This window comes from Phaethon aethereus (assembly GCF_964289735.1).
Source record: "Phaethon aethereus genome assembly, chromosome: W".
NCBI lineage: Eukaryota > Metazoa > Chordata > Aves > Phaethontiformes > Phaethontidae > Phaethon > Phaethon aethereus.
Window position 1 is genome coordinate 37,461,251 of NC_138581.1, and position 27,881 is coordinate 37,489,131.

At 44.4% G+C, this 27,881-nt stretch overlaps 1 protein-coding gene across 1 annotated transcript in view; it reads left to right on the forward strand.

Annotated features, from left to right (window-relative positions):
* LOC309415215 (protein patched homolog 1-like) overlaps nucleotides 1–27,881 on the forward strand; it is a gene marked incomplete at its 3' end in the record, with an annotated part of 105,825 nt that overhangs the window by 39,641 nt on the left and 38,303 nt on the right. Inside the window, exons 3-12 of the mRNA XM_082012666.1 lie at nucleotides 6,944–7,133; nucleotides 8,362–8,431; nucleotides 8,546–8,637; nucleotides 10,256–10,454; nucleotides 11,047–11,168; nucleotides 12,574–12,721; nucleotides 13,314–13,445; nucleotides 13,721–13,876; nucleotides 14,517–14,615; nucleotides 15,511–15,636. Coding sequence (XP_081868792.1) covers nucleotides 6,944–7,133; nucleotides 8,362–8,431; nucleotides 8,546–8,637; nucleotides 10,256–10,454; nucleotides 11,047–11,168; nucleotides 12,574–12,721; nucleotides 13,314–13,445; nucleotides 13,721–13,876; nucleotides 14,517–14,615; nucleotides 15,511–15,636 — 1,334 coding nt within the window. The remainder of the gene's footprint in view (nucleotides 1–6,943; nucleotides 7,134–8,361; nucleotides 8,432–8,545; nucleotides 8,638–10,255; nucleotides 10,455–11,046; nucleotides 11,169–12,573; nucleotides 12,722–13,313; nucleotides 13,446–13,720; nucleotides 13,877–14,516; nucleotides 14,616–15,510; nucleotides 15,637–27,881) is intronic.

The window sequence follows — 27,881 nt, forward strand, 5'->3', positions numbered from 1 at the left end:
ATGAGCCCCCAATTGTTATAAATGATTTAGTCCCAAACAGGATTCCAATTCAAATTTACAATTTATTAAACAAATAGAGGCAAGCAAACAGCGCTGGGTGCGCCGGGAGTCTCTGCTCCACCAAGACGCACGCGGTACAGTTCCTGTTCTTGGTTTATATCCTGTCTGCTAATACATATTCATGAATAGGCGTGTCTTCTAATACATATTAATGAATAGGCGTTTCTTCTTCGGCGCATGCCCTCTTCTCCTTCTAGAGTCTTCTCGAATCTTCCTCAGCATGATCCTGTTTGCTAATACATATTCATGAATAGGTGTATCTTCTAATACATATTAATGAATAGGCGTGTCTTCTTTGGCGCATGCCCTCTTCTCCTTCTAGAGTCTTCTCGAATCTTCCTCGGCGTACCCCCAGGATGACCCCAAACTTTATGGATGCACTTTACAAGTTTCTCTTTACACAATACTATGCGGTCAGTGGTCAAACTGGTTTGAGCTGATATACCAGCAAAGTAGTTTAAGTTTCTCCTGTAAAATACCCCTTTTTATGGTGCAGGAGAAATCCATAAAAGTACAGGTGGTTACACTTCATCACACGAATCAGATGAACATGTTTCACACTTTGGTGGGATGAAATTTATATGAGTTGTCCACTGCTATTAGAGATATGATTCCAGTGCTTTGAGTTGTCAATGTAAAACTGTGGGACCAGACTGCTCTAATGATACACATTTACAATACTGAAAAAATGGAAAATGTGGTGTCTCTCAAAGTAGAAGTGTGTTCTCTCCCCCCCCAAGTCTCAAATAGAAACACCTTAAGGACCTAGACTTTAGAAGGGGGATTCTCCTGAAAATTTTGCCCTGTTCAGGCACCTCAAACTGATCACACAACTTAGGCTCCAAAACCAGTAGGTACTTCTGGAAATTTTGGCTTTGGTTTCTCTAAGTCTTCCACGTTGATGGGCGAATATTTTCATCCCAAGTGTTTGGCTCCCTGGAATGTTCCTTTTTATAAAGAGCTTGTTCTCTGTTAAACTATTTGTACTGCAGTTGTACACAAGGGAGCTATTGAATAGTTAGTAACAGTAGTGTTCATATCCAAAAAAATAAAAACACCTCAGGCTATATGTTGCAAGTCCAGTAGCTTGAAATGGAACATTGTAAGGTGTCCTGAAAAAGAAATAATTTAATTCATAGAATCATAGAATCATTTAGGTTGGAAAAGGCGTGTAAGATCATCAAGTCCAACCGTTAACCTAGCGCTGCCAAGCCTACCACTAAACCATGTCCCTAAGCACCATCTCTACATGTCTTTTAAATACCCCCAGGTATGGTGACTCCACCACTTCCCTGGGCAGCCTGTTCCAATGCTTGAGAACCCCTTCAGTTAAGACATTTTTCCTAATATCCAATCTAAACCTCCCCTGGCCAACTTGAGGCTGTTTTGTCTTGCCCTATCGCTTGTTACTTGGGAGAAGAGACCAATACCCACCTCGCTACAACCTCCTTTCAGGTAGTTGTAAAGAGCGATAAAGTCTCCCCTCAGCCTTGTTTTCTTCAGACTAAACCACCCCAGTTCCCTCAGCCTCTCCTTATAAGACTTGTTCTCTAGACCCTTCACCACCTTTGTTGCTCTTCTTTGGATGTGCTCCAGCACCTCAATGTCTGTCCTGTAGTGAGGGGCCCAAAAACCGAACACAGTTGTTGTGCTTTAACCCCAGCCAGCAACTAAGCACCATGCAGCTACTCACTCCCCCATGGTGGGGTGGGGGAGAGAATCAAAAGAGTAAAAGGGAGAAAACTCATGGGTTGACATAAAGACAGTTTAATAGGTAAAGCAAAAGCTGCACACACAAGCAAAGCAAAGCAAGGAATTTGTTCACCACTCCCCATGGGCAGGCAGGTGTTCAGCCATCTCCAGGGAAGCAGGGCTCCGTCACTCGTAATGGTTTCTTGGGAAGACAGACGCCATCGCTCCGAACGTCCCTCCACCCCTTATTTCTTCTTCATCCCAGCTTTATATACTGAGCATGATGTCATATAGTATGGAATATACCTTTGGCCAGTTTGGGTCAGCTGTCCCGGCTGTGTCCCCTCCCAGCTCCCCGTGCACCCCCAGCCTTCTCGCTGGCAGGCCAGCATGAGAAGCTGGACAGTCCTTGACTGCTTAGCAACAACTAAAAACATCAGCACGTTATCAACATTTTCTCATCCCAGATCCAAAATACAGCCTCACACTAGCTTCTGTGAAGAAAATTAACTCTATCCTGGATGAAACCAGGAGAGTATCCAACTCTTATTCCATACCATTTACGTTATGCTCAGGTACCACACTCTCCAATACAACCTCATTGACCCCCCCCTTCCCATCCTTTGATATAATACACAGATTATTGTCCCCTTAGTCCACAGACCACCCCTGTAAAATGTCTATAAAATGTCCACGAATGTCCATGAAATGTCCATTGAGTTAATTTAGTCCATGACTTTGGGCTCCATCTCTTATGGTGATCACTCAACACAGGAGAGGTGGGGTGTTGCATGGAGTTACTGGGCACCAAAGCCAGCTCAGGTCAGGTCACTGCTGCACTGGCACTGCTTCTTGTAAGGCTTGTCCTCCATTCATTCAGGTGGTTCCTGCTATAGTAGTTCCTATAACATGCAACTCAAATCATAGGTTACAACAATTTAAAGGTATTTCCATTACAGTCTCCACCCCTGGGCCCTTTGGACTGGACCATCAGGTTTAACATTGCAATGAACTCCTCCCCTTGCCCCTGCTCCAGCTTGGACTTATCCACAGTCTGCAGTCCCTTCCATGAGCCACAGTCTCTCCAGGGGCATATCTGCTGTGGCATAGACTTATCCACAGTCACAGTAAATTTGAGGTGCCCAACGTGGGGCACAAAGGGTTTGAGATAAAACCAGATTTGATCGGAATGTGGTAGATTAGATTGAATTTATAGCTGTTATTGCTGTTTAGCACTTAATTGGCAGGCTCCTGTGCTTGCCATGGGTTTGCTTTCCTTACTGTACATTAGAGTCTAGTGCTCATTAGTGGCTGCTTTTTGCTTTCACTGCTTGCTGTACTGCTATACTGCTTATCATCTTACTCTGCTGTGCCTCACACTAGCTTCTATGAAGAAAATTAACTCTATCCTGGCTGAAACCAGGACAACAGTGTTCGAGGTGCAGCCTCACCAGTGCCTCATACAGAAGGATAATCACTTCCATAGTCCTGCTGGCCGAACTATTTCTGATACAAGCCAGGATGCTATTTGCCGCCTTGGTCATCTGGGCACATTGCTAGCTGAGTATTCATCTGGCTGTCAACCAATACCCCCAGGTCCTTTTCTGCCAGGCAGCTTTCCAGACACTCTTCCCCAAGCCTGTAGCGTTGCATGGGGTTGTTGTGACCCAAGTGCAGGACCCAGCACTTAGCCTTGTTGATTGCTTGCGAACAACTAGACAGCAAATTAGCAAGTAATTACTTTTGGCTGTCACTCATTGCCTCCTTTAGGATCAAGATATGCTAGTGTAGCTAAGGTCATACTTAATCCTAAAACTACTCAGTATGAAATGGACTGAATTTTCTAGTAGCAGGTTCCAGATTTTTTCTAAGCATGTTAATGTAATGCCATGTAAATGTTGAACATTAATCATGAGAAAAGTATAGGTAAGAAAAATACATTTGAGGTAGAAATGAATAAATGAACCGAATGACCCAATAAATTCAAAATTTTTCATAAGTCAGTGGAAATCTGTCAGTCAGAAATTGTGCCAATGAGAATTATAAATAGTTTCACACTTGTGTCTTTGGAAGGTGCATCACTTATTCCCTCAGCAAGTCTGCAGATGACACCAAGCTGAGCAGTGCAGTTGACACGCCTGAGGGAAGGGTTGCCATCCAGAGGGATCTTGACAGGCTTGAGGGGTGGGCCCATGTGAACCTCATGAAGTTCCACAAGGCCAAGTGCAAGGTCCTGCACCTGGGTTGGGGCAATCCTCAATACAGAGGCAATCTTCAATACAGACTGGGGATGAATGGATTGAGAACATTCCTGCAAAGAAGAACTTGGGAGTACTGGTGGATGAAAAATTGGACATGAGCCGGCAATGTGCGCTTGCAGCCCAGAAAGCCAACCATATCCTGTGCTGCATCAAAAGAAGTGTGGCCAGTGGGTTGAGTGAGGTGATTCTCCCCCCTCTACTCCGCTCTGGTGAGACCCCACCTGGAGTCCTGCATCCAGCTCTGGGGACACCAGCACAAGACATGGACCTATTGGAGTGGGTCTAGAGGAGGGCCATGAAAATGATCAGAGGGCTGGAACACCTCTCCTATGAGGAAAGGCTGAGAGAGTTGGGATTGTTCAGCCTGGAAAAGAGAAGGCTCCAGGAAGACCTTATTGTGGCCTTTCAATATATAAAGGGGGCTTCTAAGAAAGATGGAGAGAGACTTTTTATCAGAGCCTATAGTGACAGGACAAGGGGCAATTGTTTTAAACTGAAAGAGGGTAGATTTGGACTGGACATAAGGAAGAAATACTTTATGACGAGAGTGATGAGACACTGGAACAGGTTGCCATCCCAGTGAAGTTGTGGATGTCCCATCCCGGGAAACATTCAAGGTCAGGTTGGAATGGGCTTTGAGCAACCTGATCTAGTTGCAGATGTCCCTGCCCATGGCAGGGGAGTTGGACTAAATGATCTTTAAAGGTCCCTTCCAACCATTCTATGATTCTATGATCAGTGTTGTGCCAGTGTATACTAGAGGTGAACAGTTTTGGTTTTCCGAGTGCTTCTCACTTAGATGCACCAAAACATTCTGTGTGTTGGCTGGGTGTCGTGGTTTAACCCTGAAAAAACACCCCTCAGTCTCCCCTTCTCTAAGCTGAACAAACCTACTATCCTCAGCTGCTCCTCATAAGTCACGCCCTCCAGTCCTTTCACCATCTTTGTTGCCCTCCTTTGGACATATTCTAATATTTTTATATCCTTCTTATATTGTGGAGCCCAAAACTGCACACAGTACTGGTGAGGCCACACCAATGCTGAGCATAGTGGGACAATCACTTCTATCAACACAGCAGCAGTACAACAAATATGATATATGGGTTTGCAAAGTAACTTTCAATCTAGAATATAATTTGATATGGAGTATGCTATTTGATTTGAATTTGCATTTAGTTGTGATTAATGTGCATATACTCAAACACTTAAGGCAAAGTCTAAGTGGTTTTAGGGTTTAATTATTGATGTAAATTAACAATAGCTTTTTTTTGCCATACATATGCAGTCTTATTTATTGTATATCCTGTCACTGTAATAAGATGGTTGTTAATAAGTTGTAAGGGGAATCTAGGTATGGAATTTATACTTTGCTTTTTATTTTTTGTTACTGTGGGCTGTTCATTGTTACATGATGTGAAGGAGGTAGTGCCACATATGACAGGGTGAGAAAATGGTTGGAGTGTGTTGTAGAAATACTTATTTCTTCAAAGAATTCTTGAACTAAAAATTAAGTGATGCTTTGTGCCAGAATGACTATAATTGTTGAGGGCCTGATTCTGACAGCTATATCCACGCTGGGGCCTAGCTTCTTGTCTGATGGTCCCATTGGCCCCAGGGGGGTTATGGGTAGAGTGAGGGTCCAACTGATTGAAAATGTATGTCCTAGGCTTGTTCAGACTTGAGAATGTCATCTCTCACGCTGACAACTGGTTACAGGTCAGTCTTCCATTATGTGGCCTAAGAAGAGAGAGATTTACATGTATAGTTTCTATTCCCACTGTTGCAGAACCAAACTTTAACAGTAATTCAGATCACCAGTGCCAAGGTGACTAGAACTGAAGAAAATGTAACAAATTAGACCAGGTCTGTAGCTTGGACCTAGCAGAGCAATAAAGTTAAGAAATTTTAAGGGATGGGAACTATATTGGTGGTGGTCTTGTTCTCCTCATCTGGATGTGGTCTTGATTCAGCTAATGGGCTGAATTAATTGAACCCCCTCCCACATGCATTTTCTAAAGAGACTATAGGGGTGGTTATATAAAGTATATCTACTCTAGCTGAATGCTTTTTTGTAAGTGGGAAGATAATTTTCCATTCTTATGTAATTTTCTCTGGCAAGGCAAGTTGAATATGGCTCCATCTAGAGTCTGTCTCCTTTGCAATCTCTCTCTGCCTTTTTCTTTTTTTTTAATCCATGGTTTGATATGGAGCATACCTGCTCAGCTCATGTGGGTTTAGAAACAGATGTTGTGTACGAATTATCCCCTGCATCACACCATGTTATGCAGGTACTGGACCACTAAGGCACATTGTTTCTAGATGGTCCTTTCTGCTACACTCTGTTGCACTCAGGACTGCATCTCTTTATGTGAATTTAATATTTTTTTACTTTATATAAGGCTGAAAGAAGTACTGAAGTACTCATGCTCACTTACTCTTTCCCTCTTCCCTTTTTTTAACTGAAGAGAAACATCCCCCTTCTGCCTTTGCAAAATTATTTAGAAGAGTGTAAATTGAAGCCATTTATCTTGAAATGTACTATTGGACCAGACTGTTTATACAAGTGAAAGAAATTGTAACATAAGAGTATTTGATTTGGTCCGCAAGGAAAAGGTTTTCTGTTTTTTTTACGTATGGAATATTGGTTCTAATATAGAAAAAACATGTTGTTTAAGAGGCTCCAATTTGCATATCAGTGTTTTAGTGAAGTAGGAACAATGGCATTTTTTTAATGGGGAATATGTTTTTTGTTACACTGTTATTTTGTTACAAAATAAATTTGATATTAGATTTAGAGCTACGCTGTAATCAGTTTGAGGTAGAATGTTCCATACACATGGTAAAGATTTTCTGACCAGAAAATGCTCATCATGTGAATCCAGAATAAGCTGTTATTAGCTAATACAAAGCTGTTAATATTTATCCATCAGTTGGTGGCCGAGTGAGTCTGGAATTAAATTACACACGGCAGAAGATTGGAGAAGAGGCCATGTTTAACCCCCAGCTCATGATTCAGACTCCACAGGAAGATGGTGCTAATGTACTAACAATAGAAGCACTCAGACAGCACCTTGACTCTGCACTTCAGGCCAGCAGAGTAGATGTTTATATGTACAACAGGTAAGGAGAAAAGCAAAACTTTTCTTGATCATCTAACAGCTAGAAAGTGGACAGATGTTTCCTTGCATATATTTTTAATGGATAGCACTTCAGAATCTTTCCCTTAGAACTGTGTTTTGATTTGAATGTCCCTAATTACTGATGCTTGAAATTGTGGCATGATAGCAGTGACCAGCTGACTTTTTAACAAATAAAATGGTATAAGAGGTGTTGGATGAGATTCTGAAAATGTACCCTTATGAACAGTGCTACAGTATCCAGCATTTTTCTTGGTAAAGAAGTGATAACTGTGCTCTTAAAAATAGGACTTTATTGATGGGATTCCTAACAATGAAAAGCCTTCCAGTAATTTGGGTTTAAAGGGGAAATGCAAATGGAAGAGAAATGGCAGCAGGTGGAATTACTGGGCTATTTAATAACAGATGCAATCATAGTAGAGTTGACCTTCAGAGTGTCTGTGTGTACATACTGAGGGTTGGGAGTTGTCTGAAAAGCAGGATATAAGAGTTGTCCAACAATAAAAATACTAAAAGTGCACCTTAATGAGGCACCAGTTTTGGGCTAGTGAGATCTCTCCATGACAAGTGGTTCCTCCAGGGTTGCTACTTATATGATGATGTGCCTAGGGATGCTATCTACGAGGCATGAAGCCTGCTGTCTTTCAGCACATCTTTTCAGCACATCTAACTGATGCCTAAATGAACTAATACCTAGGCTCCTGCCTTGTCTAAGGTGCTGTAAGTCACTACAGTGGAAGTTATAATACAGCTGAACAAGGAAAACAGAAATTCTAATGGTTTCTTTTCTCCTACTTGCATGAGTTAGAGCTAGTCTGAACCTGAAGCTGACTTCTCTCGTGTCACTGAGTGCTATCTTAAGTCACAAGTGGTCTTATTTATATAAAGACACATTTCTGTCCCTGTTAGTTGTGTCAACTAACCTATTAATCCAAAAGAAGCTCCATTATTTTTAATGACTTTTACAGAGACTGTTTAGCATAAATGAAATAAATATTTCTAGTTATAACTACAAAAAAAGAAAGGCCTTTTTTGTGAGGTTGTGTTATACCTACACTGAATAAAATTTGTCTTTCTCAGTGATTCACTACTTGAGGCCACCATGTCTATGTGAGTTGCAATTTTAATGTATGTTATATTTTAAAAATAACTTTTCAGTAATTGTGAAAAAAACTCCAACAACAAAAACTTATTCTTTATATTTATTACAGACAATGGAAATTGGAACACTTATGTTATAAATCAGCAGAACTCATCACGGAAGCAGGTTACATGGACCAGGTAGGCAAAACAGGCATTTGGTTATAAGCATTTTATATTCTCATGATTCAGCTTGTGTTGTTTAGATTATATTGTAGTCTGACTGTGTTTTTTTCCCCTTTCTGACTTTGACAGATCATAGAATATCTTTATCCTTGTTTAATTATCACTCCTTTGGACTGCTTCTGGGAGGGAGCAAAGCTACAGTCAGGAACGGCCTATCTATTGTAAGCATGCTGTTTTTATAACTTTCCAGTCTGTCTGATTTTAGTAGTAAAATGATGCATGATTTTGAGTTGCATCTCATTGCTTATTCAGATTCTGGCTTAACTAAAAAATAAATAAATTGTAGTGTCTTTGCAGAAAAGACACTGTGGTGGGTTGACCCTGGCTGGACACCAAGTGCCCACCAAAGCCACTCTAACACTCCCCTTCTCAGCTGGACAGGGGAGAGAAAGTATAATGAGGAGCTTGTGGGTTGAGGAGAGGGAGAGGTCAGGGAGGAGTCATTCAGCAGGACAGGGAAAGATCATTCAGCAATTACTGTCATGGGCAAAACAGACTTGACTTGGGGAAATTAGTTTAATTTATTACCAATCAAATCAGAGTAGGATAATGAGAACTAAAACCAAATCTTAAAACACGTTCCCCCCCCTTCTTCCTGGGCTCAATTTCACTCCCGATTTTTTCTACCTCCTCCCCCTGAGTGACGCAGGGGGACAGGGAATGGGGGTTGTGGTCAGTTCATCACACGCTGTCTCTGCCGCTCCTTCCTCCTCAGGGGGAGGACTCCTCACACTCTTCCCCTGCTCCAGCATGGGGTCCCTCCCACGGGACACGGTCCTCCACGAACTTCTCCAACGTTGCTATGTCTAATAATTAAAGAAACCAAAGATATCTTTTATGGCTGGTTTCTCACAATTTGCAAGTGTGATATTATATGCTCTACATCATTCAAAGAGTTAATTGTTAATCTGTGCAGGCATTTTCTGTTAATTATGCAAGAGTTAGCATTTGAGTTATTGTTTCTGACCTGGTTTGCACGTCTCTGTGAAAGCAATTTGCAATGGCTAATGTTTAGTGTACAGTTTTAGATGGGGAAATAAGGGGGGTTGTATTTTCTCGTTGGGAGATTTCAAATAAAGAATTAAGCCTTGTTAAGCAGATACAGTGTGGTTTGAATCACAGAATAAGGCAGCCAAAAGCCTTTGTAGTCTGCCAACATCACAAATTCAAAAGTGGGGGGTGGGAGATGTGACACTGATAGGGATGACAGCCATAGTAGCAGGAAAGCTTGATGGTTGGTAGTCAAGCAGCCAGGGCATTTGCAGGAGCACAGAATTGTTATAGATAAACAAAGATCAGCTACATTGATTGATTATGTTTGCAAGATGATTATTAGACTAGCAAGAAGTAATCTGATACTATGTGAAAGGATTTCTTTCTTCAGCCCCCTCCCTTCTTTCCCTCTCCCCTCCCTCCAAATTCTTTGAAGCAGCAGTTGACTGCTTTTTTGTTATTTAGGTGTGTGATGGTTTGTTTTATTTGGTTTGTAAATTAAAGTGTTTTTAACATGTGAATTAACATGTGAATATTCCCTTTCATACAGTAAATTGGTATATAAGTACTGACTATTTTTGTTAAAATCACCACAGGGCTACAAGAAAAGTATACATAACAAATATAATTAAAACATGCATTTCGTTTTATGAAACAACCTTACCAGAAAGGGTTATAGCTTGTAACAGAAAACAACCTCATCATTTGTGCAAATACAAATTAAAAAATTATGTTTCAGTATTTATTTTGTCTTTTTTTGTCATTTTTCCCTGATTTCTATTACAGAGGGAAACCTCCTTTGCAGTGGATCAACTTTGACCCCTTAGAATTCTTAGAAGAGTTAAGGAAAATAAATTACCAAGTGGAGAGCTGGGAAGAAATGCTGAATAAAGCAGAGGTTGGTCATGGTTATATGGATCGACCTTGTCTGAATCCTGCTGATCCTGATTGCCCGATCACAGCTCCCAACAAAAATTCCACCAAAGTAAGTTTGCTTATCTTTCTGTAGATCTTTTCAAGGGAGGCTCTGTATGTGTGGTGAGAGAAAAGGGTACCACTCCCTTCCAAGTAATATATCTTTTATGTTCTTCAGTGATTTAATTTTTCGGTTCCTATTATATACCATTAGTCCAGAGTCACTAACTTTCCCTCAGCCTGTGATGCAATATTAATCACACATATTTAGAGTGAGATTACAGTTCTCAGCTACTGGCTGGATGTGGCAATGTGGTGACACACCATTTCAGCAGGCAACATGCCTCAGGCAGACGCAATCACTCCTGGAATATGGCTGCTTCTGTACACTGACATCATGCAGCAAAGTCTTCCTTCAAGTAGAGCCAGTTTTGTTGACCCAACTTTATATATCCCTTTCTCAGTCACACTAGACTTTGGAGAAGTTGCTGTTTGGTGAACAAGTATTGGGATAGTTTGTCTACTCCATTTGTTGAACACATTTCTCTTTGTAGACTACCTAGTTGATCTTCAATATCTGTTATTTCAGTACACTAGGTGTTGATTTAGGATATGAGTTTGAAGTTGTGCAACTGATGAATTGCTTTAAAATTTTTTTCTAGCCTCTTGATGTGGCTCTTGTTTTGAGTGGTGGATGCTATGGACTGTCAAGAAAATACATGCATTGGCAGGAGGAATTGATTATAGGTGGTACAGTCAAGAATAGTTCTGGTAAACTTGTCAGGTAAGCAAACAAATGTTTACAGAAAATTTTAAAATTTTTCTTTGTTAGGGTTTGGGTTTTTTTTGGCAGGGGGCCAGATCATGCAAAATCAACTGCCTTTTGAAATCTGCGAATTATGAGTATTATGAACCCTGGTCTAGGAGGACATCCCTGATGAGGACAGAATTTAAAAGAGTGATTAGACAGTTGTTTAAATTTGAGGAGGTGTCATTGCTGCCTACTTCTAACCTAAGAATGATAGTGTACATTGCTCAGAAATAATTTTTTTCCTGGCAACTTTGTTTTTTTATAGTGTATGTATAAAGCATTGAACAGTATTTAAAATGAACAATTTTGTGTTTTTGAAATATGATCAAAGGAAAAAAGGGGGAAAATCAACTTTGGTAATGTGCCCACTCATTTGACTTTTCTCAGAATTCCAAAATCTCTATTGAACTGTTTGTTTAGGGTCAATACAGAGAAAAGTATATTCTTTATGTCACTGTATCTTGAATACTTTTTTGACTGATGAAATAAACCCCTTTGTTTCAGACTTCTTGAAGAAGTCATGGAACACTGCACTTCAGGGAGGAAACCCCTTGAAATAGAACTGTGTTAAAAAAATAGGACATATAAAAACATTTTTTAGATGTATACACATCTAAATCCAAATTTATATTAAACTAAAAGAAGTACAATTCTCACATATTTAATACAGATAATTTTACTAGAACTTTTGATATGTATTTTGATGTTTTTTACATTGACACTAAATATTGTTTAATTTCTTACTAATTTTGATTTATTCTGAAAAAGTGCACAGAAGTGTCTTCTAACAAATAGCCAAAGACTTTATTCTTGGTGAAAAATAAAACAGTTCCTTAAGCTTCTAAAATTCTTGGATACAGTTACATACTGTGGAAATTTACGATGGATAATTATCACCTTTTGTGTATTCTTTGCTGCTTGTCAGGTGTCAGAAGTTTAGTCTGGCATTTCTTTCTAAGGGATGAAAAAGACAAAGGTCTTCAAAAGAAATTTCCAACAGCATTTGCAAGATCTCATAGGAATAACTGTTCCTGTGTCCTCCTCATAGCAATCTGTCTGTCAGTCATGATCTTTATAACTGATTTGTAGGGTTACGTTCTTTGCTCCTGAAACTGATCCTATTGAAAATAATGACAAAACTCTCACTAATTTCAGTGAAAACACTTAGCCTCAACACTATATAGACCAATACAGCTGCACCAGATGCACAGTAGAATTATTATACTCTGTTCAATTTTAATGTCAACATGTGGCCTATATCAAGAACTTGTGCAAGCTCCTATTAGGCTCTCATTTGAGCCTTTATGCAGTGAAAAATCATTTCCTGAAAATGCTTATTTTATGCCTCTTTCTCCTCTCTCTTCTCTTCCTGTTATAGTGCCCAGGCTTTGCAAACCATATTTCAGTTAATGACTCCTAAGCAAATGTATGAGCACTTCAAGGGGTATGAATATGTTTCACATATCAACTGGAGTGAGGATAAGGCAGCAGCAATTCTGGAAGCCTGGCAGCGGATGTATGTTGAGGTAAAATTGAAAATAACCTAGATATCTTGCTTTAAAGTTTTACTAAGATCCACTGCCTTTAGTCGTGGCTTTTTATAGTATTTTCTCAAGGAAGAAGCTTAAACTAGAACTGAGTGTTGTCTCCTGGTTTTAATGTTATCCTTGCTCTGTAACAGACTATTTTAAAAGGCTGATTTCTTCTTTTTTTTAATTAAGAAGCTGCTTGCTTATTCACATATAAGAAGCCATGAAGGTTTTACTGTTTGCTGGACCTTGGATTAAAGGCAAAACTCATACAACAGCAAATCAATGGCAGAGTTATGGAAAGAAGAAACCTCGTTTACATTTCAGGAGTTAAGTTAAATGTTTTGAATGAGCTGTGAATGCAGTGGCCTTTCCTGGAGGATGCAAATTCTTGTTTGATAATCAGTAGCTTGCAGGAAATAATTACCAAAAATATTTATTTCATGTAACATCAGTGAAATCTCTTGTATAGGGTGTGTGCTTTAACAGGAACGTTAAAGGCAAAAGTAGTTGATTTCAGATATGTGCTGTAGAAGATGATAATGGGCTTTTTCTTTAGCCACACAAAGTTTTATTTTTCTTTCCATAGGTTGTTCATCAAAGTGTTGCACAAAACTCTACTCAGAAGGTGCTTTCCTTTGCTACAACTACCCTGGATGACATTCTAAAGTCATTTTCTGATGTCAGTGTTATCAGAGTAGCTAGTGGCTACTTACTAATGGTAAGAAAAAAGTTTATTTAATTGACTCCTGTAGTATAGCAGGGCTCAAATGGCTGCCTTGTTGTTACCAGTCAACAGTCCAGAACATTTTCAGAATACTTAAAATAAAAATTGCAGTTTGTAAACATTTTCCTCAGGGTTGTCACCTATTCCTCTATGTAACATCTCTGATGTGTCTGTTCTGTTCAAAAATGTTTGTAAGCTGTGTATGTTGTTGGGGGGAGATAGCCGATAGAGAAGGATCCATTCTAATCCAATCCCTGCTTTGCTTTCAGCTTGCCTACGCCTGTTTAACAATGCTGCGGTGGGACTGTGCCAAGTCTCAGGGTGCTGTGGGGCTGGCAGGAGTCTTCTTGGTTGCTCTCTCAGTGGCTGCAGGATTGGGTCTGTGCTCATTGATTGGAATTTCCTTTAATGCTGCCACAACTCAGGTATTAAGGAGCCATAAGTCTGCTGCTAAATTACAAGAACTTTGTTAGTAAATGAACACATCTGAATCAATCTTTGAGGAAAAACAAAAGCTGAGAAAGTATTTTGATGTTTAGATTTTTACCTGTGTCTTTCTCCTGTCTAGTAGCTTGTGCTGTGAGAAATTAAGAGAACATGCTGCCAAATGATTTTAAAGAAAAAGGCAGATATCTGCAGTTTGTTTAATTATGTAGATTCTAGGATATTTGTTTTTCCCAATATGAGTGTAAGTATACAGTTGTACATAAGAAGATGCAAGTTTTGTCCTTTACATCTGAATATATCAGGATGTTCATCTCCTAAAAATATTTTGAAAATAACTTGAAATATTATCTGATATTCTTTGCCTACCAAAAACTTAAATTACTTTTAGTAAGTTTTTGTACCTATAAATGGTATACTGCAAGTTCTTCATCAGTCTTTCAGAATAAAAGTTAATAGCTGTATTGCATCCTACTGATTTTCATTTTAACCTTGGATTTGTGTTCAGAGTGTAGTGTAAAGGTTATTTTGATTAGCCATGTAATGACTAGTTGCATGGTAGATCATAAGAATAATATAAAAATGTTCTTGGTTTTTTGCTTGTTTTGTTTTTCCCCCAAGGTTTTGCCTTTTCTTGCTCTTGGAGTTGGCGTAGATGATATATTCCTTCTGGTACATGCATTTAGTGAAACAGGGCAGAATAAGAGAATTCCATTTGAGGTAATGACAAAATGGGGAGTTGGGGGGAAATAAAAGAATAAAAGAAAAGAAAAAGCCTCATATAGGAAAATATGTTATACCTAGAATTAGTAATGATTTTTTAAAAAATCTTTTGTTCTAGAGATCTTTGTCCTAGGGCCTGGTTTTCTTTCCTTTTATTTATAATTAACCATGACATTCACATTGACATTATGAAGTCTAAGATCCTCCTCACTTTTATAATCCTTTCCTTTTATTGACCTTTTTATTCTCAGTCCAAAGTTCCATATCCAAAGCACAAACCTTTTAAAATCAGTATATATTTGCCAGTTCTGTTTTGTACGAGCAATGTCTTCCATGTGCTCTTTCCAGCTGGTTCGACATGCAGACACTACACACTCGTGCTATAACCTCCACATGCTCCAAAATAACCTACTGCGTTGCGAAAGGATCCTGTGTTTGATTCTCTCTGATTTTTTGTGTGGTTCCTGGGGTTTTTTTCTTACATGCTTCTTCAAGACATTATTCATCTATGCTGTTAATGCATGCTTATTTTGTCTGAAAAAAGTTGAGAACACCAAGTGACTGCACTGATACAAAAAAAATCCTACTTAATAACTGATGTTTTTGATATAATGTCAGTATCCATTTAGCTTTGAGTTTTGAAGGCAGTGTCAGCTTTGATAATGTTTGTTACCCTCAAAGGATGTAAGCACTTCATATGTCATTTGCTTTTCTCCTGGATAGTGTATGTAGTATATTGTTTACTCTTACATATTCTCAAATGCACACTTATATTCAGAATTTCCTTATAATAGTTTTCACTGTTACCATGTTATATCTGTAGGATGACCCCTTCATTTGCAGGACATCACCTTATTCACTTGACTTGTCCAATACATCATTTGTTTTGCAGGATAGAACAGGTGAATGTTTGAAGCGAACAGGAGCAAGTGTAGCCCTTACATCTATCAGCAATGTTACTGCTTTCTTTATGGCTGCCTTAATCCCTATTCCTGCTTTACGAGCATTTTCACTCCAAGTAAGTTTTTATGTTGTTTTGTTAGCTCTTGTAGATGATGTCATCATGGAAAGTGAATGATAACTGTTAGTGGTAGTGCTAAAACAGGGCTTCTGCAGTTCACTGAACCAATATGTCATCCTTGTTTACCATAGTTCTTGGTGATAACTGTGGAGTATTAAGGCACGGACTCTGGCGGGGATTCAGGCCAAAGAACTTTATTGTTAGAAAAGCTTGCTTTTTATACAAATACAGCCCGTTCACGTGCCTAAAAGTGCTACCCGATTGGCTATTGCTTTAAGTCCACGCGACTCTCACAGAGGCAGGACTGGTTGCCTCTGTATGTCCACGCGCTCCTTTGCTTCCTCTTAGTTATTTACCACAGCTCCTTCTCCTCAAGGTTGAGCCCTGCAGGTGTCCAGCTGTTTACCAGCTTCTCAATGCCACAGCTCCTTCTCCTTAAGGTCGAGCCCTTGCAGGGTGATCCCAACAGATAACCAACTGCTTTCTCCCCTTGATTCTGCTCCTTCCATTTCTCATGCCTTGAGTCTCTCACATCCTGTTCGTGGGTGAAAGAATATCCTGTCCCATCCCAACTAGGTTGAGTGCAAAAACCAAGAAGTATGCAACTAAGCACAAAGAAGTCTCCAGCAAGATTTGAGTTCATAAGGCAGTTGAGACCAGTAGACTGTACTCTAGTTTACACCATCACATTCCTAAGTAGGAATTTAATCCTTTCATTGAGGTTTGTCCAATTTGCTGCTATTGCAAACCATAACCAAAGTGCAGTGACAGCAGCGAGAATGCATTTGCCACGTTAATTATTACTGCAGCAGTTTGTACTGACTGGTTCCCAATGTAATTTTAGCAAAATGTTGGAGAAAACTTCATCGAGAATATTCTGTTCCGTTATGTTTTGAGGGAAAATGGGAATATTCTGTGCTGAAGCATGTATTGCTTTCTCTCTCTTTCTCTCTGTCTTCTCTTTTTTTTGTGTGTGTGATAATATTCCTTCAGGAAAATGAAATATTAGGGATGCTGAAAAAAGCTTCTTTGGAAAGCAAGGGCGCTTTGAAGAAAGCTCTGGGAAGTTCTCCTCTCACGCATTTTTAACACACAAGCAATTTACAGCATTGGCTGACCTTAGTACAGAGCAGGCAAACTAGTTCTTCAGTAGTCATTTTTCCTCTGTTATAGCCTGGCTCTCCAGTCATTTTTCATTCTCCTTGAGCCAGAGGAAGCAAGGGCTACATTTTTTCTTAATACCTGAGGCAATTATTGCTGTTTTCAGCAATTTAAGTATGCATACATTAAGCTATTAAATTGTAAAGTGTTCATGACTGCAGCTACATGACCAATATTAGTAACTTGTTTACCATTTTAGAATCATAGAATCTTTGGGTTGGAAGGGACCTTTTAAGGTCATCTAGTCTGACCCCCCTGCAATGACCAGGGACATCTTCAACTAGATCAGGTTGCTCAGAGCCCCATCCAACCTGACCTTGAATGTTCCCAGGGATGGGGCATCTACCACCTCTCTGGAAAACCTGTTCCAGTGTTTCACCACTCTCATTGTGACAAATTTCTTCCTTATACCAAGCCTAAATCTACCCTCTATTAATTTAAAACCATTACCCCTTGTCCTAGTCCATGTCTTTCCTGTGCTGAGGGCTCCAGAGCTTGACACAGTACTCCAGGTGGGGTCTCACCAGAGCAGAGTGGCAGAATCACCTTCCTCGACCTGCTGGCCGCGCTTCTTTGGAGGTAGCCCAGGATATGGTTGGCCTTCTGGGCTATGAGCGCACATTGCCAGCTCATGTCCAGCTTTTCCTCCACTGGTACCCGCAAGTCCTTCTCGGCAGGGCTGCTCTCGATCCCTTCATCCCCCAGCCTGTATTGATACTGGGGGTTGCCCTGACCCAGGTGTAGGACCCTGCACGTGGCCTTGTTGAACCTCATGAGGTTCACACAGGCCCATTCCTTGAGCTTGTCCAGGTCGCTCTGGATGGCATCCCGTCCCTCAGGCATGTCATCCGTACCACTCAGCTTGGTGTCATCTGCAAACTTGCTGAGGGTGCACTGAGGTCCCACTGTCTATGTCATTGATGAAGATAAACAGTACTGGTCCCAATATGGATCCCTGAGGGACACCACTCGTCACCGATCTCCGCCTGGATGTTGAGCCACTGACCACTACCTACCCTCTGGATGCGACCATCCAACCAATTCCTCATCCACCCAACAGTCCATCCATCAAATCCATATCTATCCAATTTAGAAAAAAGGATGGTGTGGGGGATGACGTCAAAGGCCTTACAGAAGTCAAGCTCTTCCCTTATCCACTGGTGTGGTCACTCCATCATAGAAGGCCACCATGTTGGTCAGGCAGGACTTGCCCTTGGCGAAGCCATGCTGGCTGTCTCAAATCACCTCCCTGTCCTCCATGTGCCTTAGCATAGCTTCTTGGAGGATCTGCTCCATAATCTTCCCAGGCACAGAGATGAGGCTGACAGGTCGGGAGTTCCGAGGGACCTCCTTGCTACCCTTTTTAAAAATGGTTGCAGTGTTTCCCTTTTTCCAGTCTCCAGAGACTTCACCTGACTGCCATGATGCCGTGGTTTAGCCCCAGCTGGCAACTAAGCACCACGCAGCCACTCGCTCACTCCCCCACAGTGAGACGGGGAAGAGAATGAGAGGAGTAAAAGTGAGGAAATTCATGGTTTGAGATAAAGACAGTTTAATAAGTAAAGCAAAAGCCATGCACGCAAGCAAAGCAAACCAGGGAATTCATTCACTACTCCCCATGGGCAGGCAGGGGTTCAGCCATCTCCAGGAAAGCAGGGCTCCCTCACGTGTAATGGTTTCTTGGGAAGAGATGCCATCACTCTGAACATCCCTCTACTCTTTCCTTCTTCTTCGTCCCAGTTTATACGCTGAGCATGATGTCATATGGTATGGAATATCTCTTTGGCCAGTTTGGGCCAGCTGTCCTGGCTGTGTCCCCTCCCAGCTTCCTGTGCACCCTCAGCCTTCTTGCTGGCAGGCCAGCACGAGAAGCTGGACTGTCCTTGACTACTTAGCAACAACTCAGAACATCAGCACATTATGAACATTTTCTCATGCCAAATCCAAAACATAGCCTCGCACTAGCTTCTGTGAAGAAATTAAACTCTATCCCAGCTGAAACCAGGACACGTGACTTGAAATATCATGGAGAGTGGCTTGGCAACTACATCAGCCAATTTCCTCAGGACTCTGAGATGCATCTCGTCAGGTCCCATAGACTTCACAGAATCACAGAATCACTAGGTTGGAAGCCACCGAGGCGAAGGGCTACGGAGCGAAGGATCGCGCCGGGGGAGCCTTCCCGACGCGGCCAAACCGCGAAGGCGGCAGCACAGGGAGCGAGAGAGTGCCCCAGCTTCCCCCCCCGACCCCCGGCTGGCGGAGCGGGCTCCTAACGAGCGGCAGCTCTGACTCAGCGTGGGCGGGGCCCAGGGCGGCGGCGGCCAAAACCCGTCGCCTACAAGAGCAGCCCCCGGGAGCGCGGCGAACAGGGCGGGCAAACAGGGCGTGGCGCGGCAGGAGGGCGTGGCGCGGCTGTTTGCGCGGGCAGGGCGTGCAGGGGAGGCGTGCGGACGGGGTACAGTACAAGTGGCCATCGTCCTCCCAGAGGAGGCGCAGCCATGGTCGCCACTCGGCTGAAAACCGGAGCCAGAAAGACTGTGGCGACACAGACGGAGCTCCCGCTCAGGCACGAGGCTGTCCAAGTATCTGGCTGCAGAGAGTGCCTGAGCCTGTCGGTTGTACCAGAGACCGACGGGGACACTACCTGCGTGCGGTGCGACCAGGTCAGCGACCTGCTCAGCCTGGTGGCAGAGCTGAAAGAGGAAGTGGAGAGGCTGAGGAGCATTAGGGAGTGTGAGAGGGAGAGAGATTGGTGGAGCCACACCCTGGCGGCCCTGAGGCAGGGGCAGCTGGTGGAGGCTCCACAAGCAGCAGGAGATCCCCTGTCCTCTTGCTGCCGGGCAAAAGGAGAGGACCTAAGAGATGAGGGGAAATGGAAGCAGGTCCCTCCTCGGAGAGGTCGGCGAATTCCCTCCCGGCCTCCCTCACCGTCCCAGCTGCCCTTACACAACAGGTATGGGGCTCTGGAACGTGAGGGACAGGAACATGAGGACCCTGACGAAGGTCCGTCCGAGGGGGTGCCTAGGGTGAGTCAACGAGCCCCACGCATCAAGACGTCCTTAGTTAAGAAAAAGAGGAGGGTGATTGTTGTAGGTGACTCCCTCCTAAGGGGTACAGAGGGCCCAATATGTCGACCAGACCCAACTCACAGGGAAGTCTGCTGCCTCCCCGAGGCCTGGGTGAGAGACGTCACCAGGAAACTCCCTGGTCTGGTTCGGCCCACTGATTACTACCCGCTGTTGGTCATGCAGGTTGGCAACGATGAGGTTGCGCTAAGAAGCCCAAAGGCAGTCAAAAAGGACTTGAGAGCACTGGGGCGACTGGTCAATGGAGCGGGAGCACAGGTAGTGTTTTCGTCAATCCCTTCAGTGACGGGGAAGAACGCTGAAAGGAACAGGAAAGCACACCTGATCAACACGTGGCTCAGGGGCTGGTGCCGTCGTCAGAATTTTGGGTTTTTTGACCACGGGGCGGTTTATACGGCACCGGGCCTCCTCGCAGCTGATGGAGTGCAACTGACGTCGAGGGGCAAAAGGATTCTTGCTCATGAGCTGGCAGGCCTCATTGAGAGGGCTTTAAACTAGATTTGGAGGGGGGAGGGGCTAAAACCGGGCTCACTAGAGTTGAACCTAGGGATAGGTTCAACGTGCCAGAGTTGAAATCGATAGCCCAGCTCAGGTGCATCTACACCAATGCACGCAGCATGGGCACCAAACAGGAGGAGCTGGAAGCCATTGTGCAGCGCGACAGCTATGACGTAGTTGCCATCACAGAAACATGGTGGGATGCTTCTCATGACTGGAGTGCTGCAATGGATGGCTATAAGCTCTTCCGAAGGGATAGGCAGGGAAGGAGAGGCGGTGGGGTGGCTCTGTATGTTAGGGAGTGTTTTGATTGCATAGAAATCGAAGATTGTGAAGACCAAGTAGAGTGCTTGTGGGTAAGGATGAGGGGGAAGGCCAATGAGGCAGATATCCTGCTGGGAGTCTGTTACAGGCCACCCAACCAGGATGAAGAGACGGATGAGACATTCTGTAAGCGACTGGCAGAGGTCTCGCATTCGCTGGCCCTTGTTCTTGTGGGGGACTTCAACCTACCGGACATCTGCTGGAAGTTTAACACGGCAGAGAGGAAACAATCTGGGAGGTTCCTGGAGTGTGTGGAGGATAACTTCCTGACACAGCTGGTGAGTGAGCCCACCAGGGGAGGTGCCTTACTGGACCTGCTGTTTACAAACAGAGAAGGACTGGTGAGAGATGGGGTGGTCGGAGGCCGTCTTGGGCTTAGCGACCACGACATGATAGAATTCTCGGTTGTGAGGGAAGTAAGTAGAGGGGTCAGCAAAACTGCTATCATGGACTTCCGGAGGGCAGACTTTGGCCTGTTCAGGTCACGGGATGAGAGAGTCCCTTGGGAGACAGTCCTGAAGGACAAAGGGGTCCAGGAAGGCTGGACAGTCTTCAAGAAGGAAATCTTAAAGGCGCAGGAGCAGGCGGTCCCCATGTGCCGTAAGAAGAGCTGGCGGGGAAGGCGACCGGCCTGGCTGAACAGGGAGATTTTGCTGGGACACAGGGAAAAGAGGAGAGTTTATCACCTCTGGAAGAAGGGGCAGGCAACTCACGAAGAGTACAAGGATCTCGTTAGGTCAAACAGGGACAAAATTAGAAAGGCAAAAGCCCAGCTAGAGCTCAGTCTGGCCACAGTCGTAAAGGATAATAAAAAATATTTTTACAAATATATTAACAACAAAAAGAGAGGCAAGGAGAATCTCCATCCCCTACTGGATATGGCAGGGAACATTGTCTCCAAGGACGAGGACAAGGCTGAGGTACTTAATGCCTTCTTCGCCTCAGTCTTTAATAGCCAGTCCAGGTATCCACAGGATATTCAGCCCCCTGAAATGGAAGATGGGGATGGAGAGCACAATGTACTCCTCGTAATCCAGGAGGAAGCAGTCAAGGACATGCTAAGCCACCTGGACACCCACAAGTCTATGGGGCCTGATGGGATCCACCCGAGAGTACTGAGAGAGCTGGCGGAGGAGCTTGCCAAGCCCCTCTCCATCATTTATCAGCAGTCCTGGTTAACGGGGGAGGTCCCAGAAGACTGGAGGCTTGCCAATGTGACGCCCGTCTACACGAAAGGCCGGAAGGAGGATCCTGGGAACTACAGGCCTGTCAGCCTGACCTCTGTTCCAGGGAAGATTATGGAGCGGTTGGTCTTGAGAGTGCTCACAGGGCATCTGCAGGACAACCAAAGGATCAGACCCAGCCAGCATGGGTTCATGAAAGGCAGGTCCTGCTTGACCAACCTGATCTCCTTCTATGACCAGATGACCCGCCTAGTGGATGAGGGAAAGGCTGTGGACGTTGTCTACCTGGACTTCAGTAAAGCCTTTGACAGCGTCTCCCACAGCACTCTCCCGGAGAAACTGGCGGCTCGTGGCTTAGACGGGTTTACTCTTCGCTGGGTGAGGAACTGGCTGGATGGCCGAGCCCAGAGAGTTGTGGTGAATGGAGTTAAATCCAGCTGGCGGCCGGTCACAAGCGGTGTTCCCCAGGGCTCGGTTCTGGGGCCAGTCTTGTTCAATATCTTTATTGATGATCTGGATGAGGGAATTGAGTGCTCCCTCAGTAAGTTTGCAGATGACACCAAGTTGGGTGGGAGTGTTGATCTGCTGGAGGGTAGGAGGGCTCTGCAGAGGGATCTGGACAGGCTGGATCGATGGGCAGAGGCCAACTGTATGAGGTTTAATAAGGCCAAGTGCAGGGTCCTGCACTTCGGCCACAACAACCCCATGCAACGCTACAGGCTTGGGGAGGAGTGGCTGGAGAGCAGCCTGGCGGAAAGGGACCTGGGGGTGCTGGTTGACAGCCAGCTGAACATGAGCCAGCAGTGTGCCCAGGTGGCCAAGAAGGCCAACAGCGTCCTGGCCTGTATCAGGAATAGTGTGGCCAGCAGGACCAGGGAAGTGATTGTGCCTCTGTACTCGGCACTGGTGAGGCCGCACCTTGAATCCTGTGTTCACTTTTGGGCCCCTCACTACAAGAAGGATGCTGAGGTGCTGGAGCGTGTCCAGAGAAGGGCAACGAAGCTGGTGAGGGGTCTGAAGCACAAGTCTGATGAGGAGCAGCTGAGGGAACTGGGGGTGTTCAGTCTGGAGAAGGGGAGGCTGAGGGGAGACCTTATCGCTCTCTACAACTACCTGAAAGGGGGTTGTGGCGACGAGGGTGGTGGTCTCTTCTCCCACGTAACTAGCGATAGGACGAGAGGAAACGGCCTCAAGTTGCACCAGGGGAGGTTTAGATTGTATATTAGGAAAAATTTCTTCACTGAGAGGGTGGTCAGGCATTGGAACAGGCTGCCCAGGGAGGTGGTGGAGTCGCCATCCCTGGAAGTGTTCAAAAAACGTGTGGATGAGGTGCTTCGGGACATGGTTTAGGGGGCATGGTGGTGCTGGATTAATGGTTGGACTTGATGATCTTGAAGGTCCTTTCCAACCTAGTGATTCTGTGATTCTGTGTGACCTTCAAGATTCTGTGATACTGTGTGCCACCCCACCGCCTCTCCTTCCCTGCCTATCCCTTCGGAAGAGCTTATAGCCATCCATTGCAGCACTCCAGTCATGAGAAGCATCCCACCATGTTTCTGTGATGGCAACTACGTCATAGCTGTCGCGCTGCACAATGGCTTCCAGCTCCTCCTGTTTGGTGCCCATGCTGCGTGCATTGGTGTAGATGCACCTGAGCTGGGCTATCGATTTCAACTCTGGCACGTTGAACCTATCCCTAGGTTCAACTCTAGTGAGCCCGGTTTTAGCCCCTCCCCCCTCCAAATCTAGTTTAAAGCCCTCTCAATGAGGCCTGCCAGCTCATGAGCAAGAATCCTTTTGCCCCTCGATGTCAGTTGCACTCCATCAGCTGCGAGGAGGCCCGGTGCCGTATAAACCGCCCCGTGGTCAAAAAACCCAAAATTCTGACGACGGCACCAGCCCCTGAGCCACGTGTTGATCAGGTGTGCTTTCCTGTTCCTTTCAGCGTTCTTCCCCGTCACTGAAGGGATTGACGAAAACACTACCTGTGCTCCCGCTCCATTGACCAGTTGCCCCAGTGCTCTCAAGTCCTTTTTGACTGCCTTTGGGCTTCTTAGCGCAACCTCATCGTTGCCAACCTGCATGACCAACAGCGGGTAGTAATCAGTGGGCCGAACCAGACCAGGGAGTTTCCTGGTGACGTCTCTCACCCAGGCCTCGGGGAGGCAGCAGACTTCTCTGTGAGTTGGGTCTGGTCGACATATTGGGCCCTCTGTACCCCTTAGGAGGGAGTCACCTACAACAATCACCCTCCTCTTTTTCTTAACTAAGGACGTCTTGATGCGTGGGGCTCGTTGACTCACCCTAGGCACCCCCTCGGACGGACCTTCGTCAGGGTCCTCATGTTCCTGTCCCTCAAGTTCCAGAGCCCCATACCTGTTGTGTAAGGGCAGCTGGGACGGTGAGGGAGGCCGGGAGGGAATTCGCCGACCTCTCCGAGGAGGGACCTGCTTCCATTTCCCCTCATCTCTTAGGTCCTCTCCTTCTGCCCGGCAGCAAGAGGACAGGGGATCTCCTGCTGCTTGTGGAGCCTCCACCAGCTGCCCCTGCCTCAGGGCCGCCAGGGTGTGGCTCCACCAATCTATCTCCCTCTCACACTCCCTAATGCTCCTCAGCCTCTCCACTTCCTCTTTCAGCTCTGCTACCAGGCTGAGCAGGTCGCTGACCTGGTCGCACCGCACGCAGGTAGTGTCCCCGTCGGTCTCTGGTACAACCGACAGGCTCAGGCACTCTCTGCAGCCGGATACTTGGACAGCCGCGTGCCTGCTGCGCGGAGGCCTGGTGTCGTGTAAATCGCCCCATGGTCAAAAAAAACAAATTTCTGCCGACGGCACCAGCCCCTGAGCCACGTGTTGACCAGGTGTGCTTTCCTATTCCTTTCAGCATTCCTCCCCGCCACTGAAGGGATTGATGAAAACACTCTCTGTGCTCGCACTCCATTGACCAGTTGTCCCAGCACTCTGAAGTCCCTTTTAATCGCTTTTGGGCTTCTTAGCGCAACCTCATCGTTGCCAACCTGCATGACCAACAGTGGGTAGTAATTGGTGGGCCGAACCAGACCAGGGAATTTCCTGGTGACATCTCTCACCTGGGCCCCAGGGAGGCAGCAGACTTCCCTGTGGATTGGGTCCCGTCGGCATATTGGGCCCTGTATACCCCTCAGAGGGGAATCACCTATGACAATTACTCTCCTTTTTTTCTTAACAGAGGACGTCTTGATGCATCTTGATCTCTTGCAGCTCACTCAGGGATAGAGATTGGGTGGTTACCGTCTCTTTTATGAGTTTTTCCTCTTCATCTGAAGAAAAGGAGGAACCCTGCTGCAGAGTTTTTTACAGCGTGGGGGGTGGGTAGCAGGTAGTTCTTTCTCCCTCTCCTCCTGTTCTTGTGATGACCCTGTTTCAGAGTAGTGTGCCGCCTCGCTGGCAGAGCAGTATTCTTCTTCCTCCCGCTCCCTCTTAGGAGAAGCTTCTGCATCCCTTACCAAATGAGTTGACCTTCCTTTTTCAGGATTTCTTCTTGTGTATAGGGGCAACTGATAGTGGCATGGGTTGATTCTCTGGCTCAGCTTCAGTGCCTCTTGTGGGGGTTGGAGTAGCCGCAGTGCCCTTTTTCAGGGTTGGAGTAGCTGCAGTGCCCGTTGCGGGGTTTGGAGTAACTGCAGTGCCTATTACGGGCGTTGGAGTAGCCGCAGTGCCTGTCAGTGTGTTTTCCCTCTCTTCTCCCTGAGGGTGCTGCATAATAGCGATACTGGCCAGTGCCCAGCACAGTGCAGTAAGTTGTGCCTCTTTGGAATAGCCACAGCATTTTTTTTTTCAAACATTCTATCACTTCATTAGGGTTCTGTAGGTGTTCAAGAGTAAAGTTCCAGACCATTGGAGGTGAGAACTTCTCTAGATACCTGCCCATATTCTCCCACATGCCATGCCACCCATGACTGTCTCACCTTGGGGCAGATCTCTGTCTGATATTCTTAAATGGTTGTTTAACCTTAAACAAGTACAAGGCCTGAAACACATTCAGGAGACCTAGCAATAGGAACATGCTGGTTTTAACATCCCAAGGATATTAAAAATTCTCAAGAGTTATTGTAATTAGCTTGGAGGTGAAGGGGAAGATGAAGGAAGGTGTCTCCTCCATGGACTGGCTCTCCGAGGAGAAAAGTGTAATTACTAATAGTTTCCAATAGGTACCTCCCGGAGTAGAGAGGTGATGGCAATACTGAATAGAGATATGAAATTAGTCCCATGGCCAGTGTTACATAATACAGAAACATGGTAATCTTGACCCAGATTCCAGGGATGATAAGCAGTACAAAAGGGAGCATGTACAGCAAGTAACTCGGAACAAGCACAACAGCTTTGAGAGCAAATACCACAGCATTATGATCGACAACGATTAAACTGATATAATGAATGCTTAAAACAAATTTGTTTTCACATGCTCTGGTCAAATCTGTCATTATCTCCAACCCTTCGAGCTCCATGTTGGGTGCCAAAAAGGACTATTGTGGTTTAACCTGGCAGGTAGCTAAAACAACCACACAGCCATTCGCTCACCCTCCCCCCAACAGCCGTATGGGGGAGAGAATAAAAAAAAAAAAAGAAAAAAAAAGGTAGAACTCATGGGTTGAGATAAAGACAGTTTAATAGGATGGGGGGAAAAAGGAGAATAATAATAATGAAATAATAATAATAATTGTAAAAGAATATACAAAACAAGTGACGCACAGTACAGTTGCTCACCATGCGCTGATCAATGCCCAGTTAGTTCCCAAGCCGTGGTCCCTCCCCAGCCAACTCCCCCAGTTTAGATACTGAGCATGATGTCCTATGGTATGGAATAATCCTTTGGCCAATTTGGGTCAGTTGTCCTGGCTGTGTCCCCTCCCAGCTTCCTGTGTACCCTCTGCCTTCTCGCTGGCAGGCCAGCACAAGAAGCTGACCAGTCCTTGACTGCTTAGCAACAACTAAAAACATCAGTGTTTTTTTTCATCCCAAATCCAAAACACAGTACTATACCAGCTACTAGGAAGAAAATTAACTCTATCCCAGCTGAAACCAGGACAGCTTGGCAGGATATAAGTATCACTGGGCTGAATTCTTTCCTCAGACAGAATATTCAGACACCCTTATGTAATAAATTTTGCCCTGGAAAGAGAAGACAGCTTCATAAAAATTCACCTAACTTCTTGCATGCACCAGAAATTTCCTCCCCTAACAGCAGAGGAATAGTATAGACTCACTAATGAATAAGGGTAGAACTTTGCCCAATAAGTTTTAGCAGTAACTTTTTTTTCCTCACAGTAGGAACAATAACTTTTTTTCCAAAATATAAAAGTGATTACCAGGTGGTGGTGGTAGGTTTGAGGGGAGAAAGAATATAAGTTTTTAAGCTCACTCATTATCTTACTCTGCTGAAGCAGTTTTTCCCCTTCCTCTTACTCAAGTCTTTTAGCTTTCACTGCTTCTGATACGAGAATTTAACAAGCAAAAATAAAGCCTAAGGAGAAGATGCGGGGAAAATCTGAGTCTGTATGTTGTCAGGAGGGAGCTACAGGTAGGTAGCGTAGGGTGGAAGTTTCCCTGACAGACCTCCTCATCTGTTCAGCACCTCTGGCTATACAGCACACCCATTCTCCTTGAGTGGGCTGCCAGGAATGGCAAATAGCAACACATACCATTGTCAGGGCCCCAGTCTATCATCCTGACTTGCTTCTTCCTTGCTGTGTTCAGCACAGACTGTCATTATTCTTGTTTCATTTGACAGCTGCAGCAACAGCAATAATATTTTAGGTTGTGCATTATTAAAAAATGCAAAATCAGAGCATGTTTCTCAGAAAGTGTTCAAGTTTTGTCTGCTTAATGGATTATTTTTTTTACTTCTCTCTGATATTCTCATTTCACTGAACTCCTTCAGTTAACACCTTTGAGTAAGTAAGTCCCATGTTTTTCCCCGCTTTAGTACTAATCTTACCTTTATTGAT